This window comes from Xenopus laevis, chromosome 1L (assembly GCF_017654675.1).
Source record: "Xenopus laevis strain J_2021 chromosome 1L, Xenopus_laevis_v10.1, whole genome shotgun sequence".
Classification (NCBI taxonomy): Eukaryota; Metazoa; Chordata; class Amphibia; order Anura; family Pipidae; genus Xenopus; species Xenopus laevis.
Window position 1 is genome coordinate 22,171,330 of NC_054371.1, and position 10,935 is coordinate 22,182,264.

At 38.3% G+C, this 10,935-nt stretch overlaps 1 protein-coding gene across 1 annotated transcript in view; it reads left to right on the forward strand.

The window, feature by feature from the left end:
* Nucleotides 1–6,758, forward strand: part of nat8l.L (N-acetyltransferase 8 like L homeolog) — a 31,315-nt gene extending 24,557 nt beyond the window's left edge. The window contains exon 3 of the mRNA XM_018228056.2: nucleotides 3,488–6,758. Coding sequence (XP_018083545.1) covers nucleotides 3,488–3,855 — 368 coding nt within the window. The 3' untranslated portion in view covers nucleotides 3,856–6,758. The remainder of the gene's footprint in view (nucleotides 1–3,487) is intronic.
* Nucleotides 6,759–10,935: the final 4,177 nt, after the last annotated feature.

Genomic DNA, 10,935 nt, shown 5'->3' on the forward strand with positions numbered 1-10,935 from the left:
CGAATTGTGAAATATCCAAACTCAATTTGAGTTTTAATTTGAATTTCGAGATTTATCATACTCTGGCCCTTTACAGGGATTCTGTCATGATGTTTTTGATGTCGTTTTTATTTCTAAATGACACTGTTTACACTGCAAATAATTCACTCTACAATATAAAATGTCATTCCTGAACCAACAAGTGTATTTTTTAGTTGTAATATTGGTGTGTAGGTGCATCTCGGGTCGTTTGCTGGTCATGTGCTTTCAGAAAGAGCCAGCACTTTAGGATGGAACTGCTTTCTGGCAGGCTGTTGTTTCTCCTACTCATTGTAACTGAATGTGTCTCAGTGGGACCTGGATTTTACCATTGAGTGCTGTTCTTAGATCTACCAGGGAGCTGTTATCTTGTGTTAGGGAGCTGTTATCTGGTTACCTTCCCATTGTTCTGTTGTTAGGCTGCTGGGGGGGAAAGGGAGGGGGTGATATCACTCCAACTTGCAGTACAGCAGTAAAGTGTGACTAAAGTTTATCAGAGCACAAGTCACATGACTGGGGGCAGCTGGGAAACTGACAATATGTCTAGCCTCATGTCAGATTTCAAAATTAAACAACTCTGTTTGCTCTTTTGAGAAATGGATTTCAGTGCAGAATTCTGCTGGAGCAGCACTATTAACTGATGCGTTTTGGAATGACACTATTTAAATCTCTATATGCTGTAAGCTAAAAAGCTAAGGTAAGAATGGTGATTCTTCTTAGGAGAATCCCCTCTGTTCATGCATATTTAATGCTATTTCTCATGTTGCACAGCCACAAGCTGTTCCATTCCAGTGCCCTTGGCGTCTGTCACAGAGTTTCGTTGTCTCTACCCACTGAGATACTAAAATCCTTCATTCTACAATCCCCCCCTCTCTCTAATGTTTCTCATGTACAACACTGGTCAAAGGAAAAGCTCACTGTCACCACCAGCAAGTCATTATAAATGAATAATAACCCATTGGATCAGCGAACCCTGCCATTGCTCTGTACAGAAGGTGAAAATGAGGCTGGTTTGCACTTTTTGTGGTTTTCGGCTGTAAAGATGACACTAATTTGTGTTAAAGGAGAAGGAAAGCTACAGAGGCATTTTATTGCCAATAGATTAGCGCAATAGTGCAAACTAGAATGCTATATTTATTCTGTAGAATGTTTTACCATACCTGAGTAAAAAGCTCTCTGTTTGTTTAGAATAGGAGCTGCAGCAATAACGTGGTGTGACATCACTTCCTGCCTGTGTCTCTCCCTGCTCTGGGCTCAGATTACAGTAGAAATGGGAGGGGGGCAGGGGAAGAGGAACAAACTGAGCATGCTCTTGCCCAGGGCAATGAGGTTTAAACTGAAGGCAGGAAGTCTGATACAGAAGCCCATGTGTACACAATAGAAGGAAAGAAATGCAGTGTTTCTTTTGACAGGGGACTCAGAGCAACACTACTTTGTGGGTTTACTGGTATATTTAGATGGACCTTTCTGATAAGGCTAACTTAGTTTTAACCTTTCCTTCTCCTTTAAGCGATCCTCAAGAAAATCACTGAAAACCATAATCATATACATGTTTTATCTCTTAAAGGAGAAGGAAAGGTTTCGTACATTTGGGGGTGCCACATGTTAGGCACCCCCAAGTGATTTTATTGACTTACCTTAAACCCCAGGTCAGTGCTCCTATCAGCAGAAAACTGCACTGGCCTGGGGTTATATCAGTGAGCAACACGGAGCGATCCACTTCCATCTGGATGGTTCCGTGGAACTAAAAATTTTTTCGAGATTTATTAAACCCCAAAACTGCTAAAAGCCCTAATCCAAAAATACTCCAGCTAAAATCTGTTGAGGTCATTTACAAATCAATGACAGAGGTTCCTTAAACCATTTGAAGAAGGTTTTTTTCCTTTATGATTTTTGGGTTTTACAGTGGTTTGCGATCGAAAACGCAATAAATTCGAGGGATTTGAGTTTTTTTAGCCTGTAAACGTGATAAAGTTGTTTCCCCAATTGCATTCAATCAAGTTTTTTACATTCAGGTTTTTTCAATAAATGAGCAGACATTTGAGTTGTGAGTTTATTCAAGATAGAAAAAAAACCTCACAAACTTGACCTTTCCTAAATAACCCCCTTAATAAATCTTGAATTGTAAAAGCTTTAGAGAAATAAAAAATACATCTAGTGAAAAAAATATAATTTGTGAAAAAAATGTAAATCTGAATGCTAGTAAATCAGACCCTAAGGGGGTTATTTATCAAGGTCCAAATTTATCTCAATATCGGCTGCTACAAACTCCGATCTAACCCGCTCAGGTTTTCCACGCTTATTTATTATTATATTTTCCCGAAAATTACCTTTGCTGGAAACCTAAGAATTTCTCGATTTTTTCGTGAATTTTCCACAAAAATGAGTTTTCCTTCAAAAGCTCCAAAAACATAGTGAAATTGCCCGAAACCCCCGACACAACCAAAAAAAACAAAAATCAATGGGACTGTTCCAATTGACTTTTATGCAACCTCGACAGGTTTGAGATGCCGTGTTTTTATATTCTGGCTTTTAAGCCCTCAGGGTTCAATAAATTTCGAAAAATTCATGATTTTTTTTAAGCCTATTATAACACAAAGGAAATAATTTTTTTTTCGAATTTCGGGCATTTGGAGCTTAGTAAATAACCCCCTTAGACTTTACCCAGTTTGAATAAGAACAACTATGAAACCGCCTACTTACTCTACCGCCTACTTACTCTACCCTTTCTGTATGTTTTTAGTATTTATCCTTAGCTTGTGTTTGCCAGGCTCTTGGTGAAATAATTTTGTTTATCAAACACTAACCAAAAATTTTTTTTTTCATTGGTTTGCACAGTGCACTTGAAAACATGCTTTCTATCAAATTCTCTCCTACTACAAGTATGGGATCCATTATTTAGAAAGCTCTGAATTACAGGACAGCCATCTCCCATTTTCTCCAAATTATTCAAATTTATAATAATGAAACATAACCTTATATTAATAATATATCTTATATTTATTTTATAATAATAAGACTTCCTTATTGGAGACAAAACAATCCTTAATTGTTTAATTAACAATTAATTCATGATTAAATGATCTTTTAGTAGACTTAAGATATGGATACCCATATTATGGGGTATCTGGTTATCTGGAAAACTCTAGGTCCCAAGCATTCTGGATAAAAGGTCCCATACCTGTATACAGATACCCAAGTTGTGGCTGTTTAGTAGTTAAGAAACTGCAAACTGTTGAATGCTATGAGTTAGGGTTTAGTAAGTGCCAAGATCATGGGTGGAATTTAACATTTTGATTTTATTGAAGTGATCCTTTATGATACAAAGCTGATGGCTCCTGTAATAGGTTTTTCTGGACATCAGAAAATGTGCATTAAACATTTTAGTTGTTATTTTTGCAAAAACAGCTCTATTTACTTGAAACACAAAGCTGAAACCAATTGATTGTACTGATTTTTGGTTTTGTAGGTTCTTGCTTCTGGGTGGCGGTCCTAGATGGGAAAGTTGTTGGAATAGTGGCTGCCCGAGGCAATGAAGAAGACAACGTGGTCGAGTTACGGCGGATGTCTGTAGACTCCAACTATCGCGGTAAAGGTATTGCCAAGGCTCTAGGTCGCAAGGTTCTTGAGTTTTCCATGCTCAACCACTACTCTTCCATTGTGCTCGGCACAACAGCCGTCAAGATCGCAGCCCACAAGCTCTACGAGTCCTTGGGATTCAAGCATGTCGGAGTCGTAGAGCACCACGTCGTTCCTGGAATGAACCACTCCTTACTGGAGAGGCTTTTCTTCCAGCTCCGCTACCATCACTATTGTCTACAGCTTCGAGAGGAGTAGAAAGCAATTCAGCCTTACTCTTGCAACTCCATATGTTTTATTTTCTTCCACCTTAGTTATATAATGCTTGCAGCTTGTTATGCGGGTAAATATCACACTTAACCAGGGTTTTCTTTAGTAGATAACAACTATTGCAACACAAGTCCTTTGCATTCGATGGCACGGTTGTTACTTTCCATACATGGATCGTATTATCCGACTGGTTAGAAGAGGACCATTAACCTGATCCATTAACTAACTTACAAACCTAGATGCTGTTCTGTTGTAAAAAAAATGTATTTTTCCACTGTAAAATAAGATGGTGAATTTCCCGGTTGGGATGAATTCCAACTTGAATGCGCCAACTTTTTTTTTTTTTTTAAATCGTGCTATAACTTTATCAATTCATTTGACCTCTTTTGAGGGACAAAGTGAAAAACGAGTGCTTGGAACAATGCATGAAGAGGAAGTGTTTGCACGTACACGTTGCACCGCCAACGAGGCACCGATCTTGCACTTTCTTGGATGGCATGTGCTCAACAACAACTCTGCCAAAACTGGACCTTGGGGCATCCAGTCACAGGACGCCATGCCTTTGTTAAGCCAGCAAGCTGTTTTAAACTCTGAGCCTTTGTGTATATAGTGTATAGAAAACGAATCCCAGTTTGTCCGGACATGTAGCTTGGGACATAGACATCAAAAGTGTTTCTTGTTTCCATTTTGGTCTGCTAATGACGTCATAACGGTGTCATCGAAGCACAAAAGAAAAATTTTGCAGTGAATTCTTCACAAAATATAATTCGGGGAGCGGGATGAAATATGTTTGATATCAACATTTATTTTTTAATGAAGAATGTACAGTCCCCACTGATCCGCTGTATATAATGTCCAAGCACTTTTCCCGTAAATCGACCTGCTTCAATAATCTCAAAACTCCGACGTGTACATGGCAAATAGCAATGCAATGCGGGTGAGGAATGTGTCTGTACTCAGTATGTATGTACAGTGCATGCCCAAATACTATAGCCAATGATTTATTTTCTCCTGAAATATGTACACTTTGTAAATGATGTAGAATTAGAATTTTGCATGACATATAGATATATATATATATTTAGATTACAAGGTACTGGATCTCTATCATGTAAAAGTATTTCTGCTTCACTGAGGCACAATTGAAATTGCATGGTCAGGTCTTGTGGCCCTGCCCGAAAGATGCAAAGTATTTAGGTCCATACCTTTAGCTTTTTGCTTAGACCCCAGAAGACTTCCCTGTACCCATTGCTATGAACTACAGTTGTTGGGGCCCATGTTGATCTGGCTGATTATGGAGTTCTTGGTTCACTTATTAACCTTCAAGCTCCTCGAAACCTTGAGAATATTTGATGTGACTATATATTAAAATCTGTGACTGCATTATTTCAATGATTCAAAAAAAAACACCATTGAATTTGATCTTGAACTTTCAAGATTTAGGAATCTAAAAAAATCTTGAAAAATCAAAATTGATTAATTGGTCTTCCCATTTAACAGGGATAAAAACGATTTATCGAAAGCTTTCAATTGTCATGACATCACCGCTTGGTGACATCACCAGTGTCCTCTAGGGTTCAATAATGAGGCAAAGGGGGCAGAGCATGATTTCATTGTGCTGGGGACAGTAAATTCTCATGGGGTGTAGCTACTTTTTTGAAGAGCCCCCCTTGTGCCTACTGCTATTGTAAGAGCGGATTAACTTTAACATCATAGATTTGTGTAGTTTAGAGGGGATAAAAAAAATGTAAAAAATGGGGCAATAGAGAATTTTATTTTGTATTACTAGAATGAGAGGTTTTAGAGGTAATGAGATATTCTTCTAAATAATATAGTAGATATAATTTCTTTCTCTATTTTTTCACATAGAATAAGATTATCCCACTTTACGCATTTGTACAGGTGTAGGGGATGCAGGGACAGTTCATAGTCAATTCATTCTAAGTAAAAATACTTGCAGGTTAAATTGGAGAGTGATTACCCCAGTTAGATTGTAAGCCCCACTGAGGCAGGGACGGATGAGAATGATCAATTATCTCTGTAACACACAGTGAAAGATGACAGCTAGATCATCAAGGCAAAATAGTAACAAGAATTTAGAAAAATGATCCAAAACATGCTTGTAAATACAGTAAGATCACTGCTGGCTGGGGTAGGGGGTAACAAGAGTGATGTAGTTAGATTGTAAGCCCCACTGGGGCAGGGACTGATGTGAGTGATAAATTATTTCTGTAACACACAGTGAAAGATGACAGCTAGATCATCAAGGCAAAATAGTAAAAAAAATATAGGAAAATGATCCAAAACATGCTTGGATATAAGACTCCTGTCAAAATGGCTGATGTAGGGGGTAACAAACCGTCTGCCATGCACTTGATGTTCATTGATAGTGATGGGTGAATTTATTCGGCACATTTGTGCGATTCACGGCTGGCGAATAAATTTGCAAAACGGTGGCGAAAATTTGCGTGCATCAAAAAAAATTGGACGCCGTCATCCGTTTTTTGGACGCTGGTGCATTTTCGCCAAAAAAAAAACGGACGTCCATTTTTGACGTTTTTCACTATTCATTGACACATAAGGGGGTTATTTGCTAAAACTCTATTTTTTCTGGTCTGCTTTTTGGGGCAAAAACTCAAATTTTTCCAGATTTATTATACCCCAATGCTGCAAAAAGCCTGAATCTGAAAACCCAGCATCTCAACCTGTCGAGGTCATGTATAATTCAATGTCAGATATCCCAAATTGAAGATATCGTGTTCTGTGCTGAGTTCAGGCCAATAATCTGAATAATTCTATTTACAAGCGATTCGGGAGTAAAGTCTGAAAAATTTGTACGATTTGAGTTTTCACACGATTTTATTTTTTTCCAGACCTAACTTTTTAGAGCTATTTTATTGATAAATAAGATAAAATCATGGATGGGAGCTTGATTGAGCTTGGTTTAAAAAAAAAATATGAGATAAATTAGTTTACCCCGAATTTATAGGATTATCGGGCTAAACCCAGCGCAAACCACAATATCTTCACTTAGGGATCGGGACATCTCCCATTGATTTATACATGACCTCAACAAGTCAGAGATGGCAGATTTTCAGATTTGGGCATTTTATTTTTCAAATTTTTTTTTTAGGTTTTTGCATCAAAAAGCCAGACCAGAAAAATTCAAGGCCCTATACACATATATATATATATATATATATATATATATATATATATATATATATATATATATATATATATATATATATAAAAATATATTTGTATCTTATCATAAAAGACTGTTGGTCTGCCAAGCTTTCTTTATGCAGATGAGAATCAAGGACAATCCCAAGCTAGAATGAGAACCTGCCATTAACCATGCGATTGACCATAGTGTAGTGTTGCCACCTTTTCGCCCAGTAAAGACTGGGCAGGGGTGGGGCCAAATTCCATCCAATGGACAGCCCTCCTTTTTCCATAAAACCGTCTTTATTTTTCTTAGGACAGCAACATGCAGGGTGGGGCCATGATGTGGAGGGGCGGGCCATGATGCAGAGGGGTGGGGCTATGACTCGGTGATTGCCCGATCGCTGTGTCAATTATGGGGAATATATATAATAAGTTTTGACCCGGCAGCGCTTCAAAATACTGGGCTGTCCGGTTCAAAAACTGACAGGTGGCAACCCTACCTTAGTGTCATTTAAAAGTGGATTTCCTTTTTGCCTTAGAGTAAATAGGCAGTAGGGAGCAAAACTGTTTTATATGGTCCTGCAGAGTGCATACAGATCCTTGACATAAATTAACAATACAATAAATAAGGGAAATACAGCTAGGCTTTCTGTACAGCCCATATGAGATCCGTCTTTTTCTGCTGAATTGAATTAATTCACGTTTACACTGTTGTTTGTCACTTTAATGACGCAGCCCCCCCCCCCCCCACAGGGAACCAGACATTACTGTAAAAATGATTCACCCTCCTACTGAGTCTAAATGAATAAATTGCTGCAGTGTAATATAGCTTAGGACATTAGGGTCTCACTTTGACATGTCAATGCCCAATAAATGTACAGATAGTTTTATAGCAGAGCTACAATTAGAAAAAACAATTGGTTAAAGGAGAACTAAACGCACTTACAGAGGTCAAATATCTGCAGAACTGTCAGTAATGGGTACAAACTGTAATGACTCCCCAAGGTCCCAAGAGCAGCTGTTTATAGGAACACTAGTGACAGTACAAAGTCTGTTTTGCTCAACCACATATACAGTAGCTCCAATGCAGAGCAGTCATAGAGAAGATTTCTATTCTACTAAAAATGCCATGGTATTTCCCAACCCTTGGGTTGCCTATATTTCAGTGAGTGGTGTAATTAGAATTTAGTGGTCCTGATAGCGAAAAAATGCAACAAAACCACCCATATCTAGGGATGGGCACATTTTTTAGCCAGAAAAATGACGCCCATAGACTTGTATAGCATCAAAATAAAAAGACGCGCTTCAAAAAAATTTCGCAGCGCGACAATTTTTTTTTTTGACACCCATAGACTATAATGGGCGTCAGCGACATTTCGCCAGTGGTGAATTTTTTGGCGAAACGAAACGGGTCAAATTCACCCATCCCTACCCATATCCCCTAAATATTAGTTACGGTTTAACATTATGCACTGATATATTAACATTGCCCATTAGTCACTGTAATCCCTTTAATCAATGTAATTGAGGTTTGGGTCTTCTTTGATACCCTTTTAACAGGAAAAAAACTAAATGACAAACATGTAATTTTGTAATAATTATTTTTAAAAGCAAACCATGCGCTGGCAATTTTTCTCTTTGTGTGCAAATATTGGCTTTTTATCATTTATATTAGAGATCCATCCAGGATTCGGTTTGGGATTCCGACAGGATTCGGCCTTTTTCAGCAAGATTCGAATTCGGCCAAATCTTTCTGCACGGCCAAAACGAATCCGGATCCTAATTTGCATATGCAAATTAGGGGTGGGGAGGGAAATCACATGCCTTTTTTTGTCAAAAAACAAGGAAGTAAAAAATGTTTTCCTCTTCCCACCTCTAATTTGCATTTGCAAATTCGGATTTGGTTCAGTATTCCGCCAAATCTTTTACGAAGGATTCAGGGGTTCGGCCGAATCCGAGATAGTGGATTTGGTGCATCCCTAATTTATAGCTGCTGCTCAACTCCAGATTGCGGTTAAGACATTTCTCTCTGTGTTTCATGTACAAATTGTAGCCAAATTTTGCCAATAGCTGCCATTCAGCCTTTAAAACAGGGAATGATTTACAGGTGTATGTAAATGGGCCAGGGCTTAAAAGCTCCCTGCTTTCTCACTAGAGCTTCTGAGTTAAAGGAACAGTAACACCAAAAAAAAACAGAAATTGTTTTAAAGTAATGACAATATAATGTAGTGTTGCACTGAACTGGTAAAACTGGTGTGTTTGCTTCAGAAACACTACTATAGAATATATAAAGAAGCTGCTGTGTAGCCATGGGGGAAGCCATTCAAGCTGGAGAAACGGCACAGGATACACAGCAGATAACAAAGATGCTCTGTAGTATACAATGGGATTCTTAAGAACTGTTATCTACAGTCTGTTCTGTGCTTGAATGGCAACACAGCAGCTTGTTGTTATAAACTATAGTTGCATATCTAAAGCAAATATACCAGCTGTACCAGAGTGGGGCAACAGTACATTATATTGTCATTCCTTTAAAACACTTTTCATTTTTGGTGTTACTGTTCCTTTAAGGCTAAGTGCACTGTTGGTCTTACTACTCAGTCACACTGTTTGCTGGGGGACTTGATTTTAAATGCACTACATACAATACTAATGGATAGTGTAGGACTCACATACAATGAGGGGCACGTGAGCTTACATATTTTGGCCAAAGTGTGGTACCAACAGCTAATTTTTTGTAATAATTATTCTTAAAGGCAAACCACGCGCTGGCAATTTTTCTCTTTCCCAAACGTGTGTGTCTGTTTGTGTGTATATTTTTGTAGATGCATGCATGCATGTACTGGTGCACACGCTTGTTCTACCATGACACGAGCACTGCGCTACCAGACGTAGCATTTTAACAGGGTGTTGGGTGGTTCACACATATATATATAATTATATGGGAGGCAACTGGATTTTCTTGCATGCAGAGATAACAATTGTTATATATATATATATATATATATATATATATATATATATATATATATTAAAAAATATCTGTCTGTTGCTGTAAATTGCATATAAAAATATCCAACTATACAGATAGTAACTATGTACATAGGGTCCTGTAACATAAGGAAGATGTACAGTATATTTTCTTGCTACACTGAGTTGATAGTTGGGTTAATGTTAGAAGGATAAAACAGATTGTGCCTTTCTCGCCTATTTTGTGTTGTTACATTGTGTTGGCTGCTTGCTCACAGCACTCGATCGCTGCCAAGAAGGGGTAATCTATGGTGACAACATTGGCACTTAAATACGTCCTGCCCTTCCGTTCATTTGGCATATGTGGAGTTTGTTAGACGGTCGTTGTTTTGCTCATTAATGCAGTATGTAGCAGAACTTGTTATGACAATAAACCAGGGGCCCTAACGCAACAGTTAAGGGGAATTATTGTTGGTAGAAGAAAGTAATGCCTAAGGTAGGGGTCCCCAAACGTTTATATCGGTGAGCCACATTAAAACGTAAAAGTGTTGAAAAGAAAAGAGCATGAAAAAGGTTCATAGGGATGCCAAATAAGGGCTGTGATTGGCTATATGGTAGCCCCTATGTGGACTGTCAGCCTACAGAAGGCTCTCTTTGGCAGTACATCTGGTTTTTATACAACTAAAACTTGCCTTCAAGCCAAGAATTTAAAAACAAGCACCTGCTTTGAGGCCACTGAGAGCAACAGCCAAGGGGTTGGTGAGTAATATGTTTCTCCCAAGCCACTGGTTGTGGATCACTGGACTAAGGGGTATATCCCATTTATACCCAGAGCAAAAAATGATATAATTCAGCCTACAGGATAAAAGTCCTATCTAAATGTGGTGTTTCAATGTACAGAAGATCCAGTAGAGGCTCCTGTTGAGT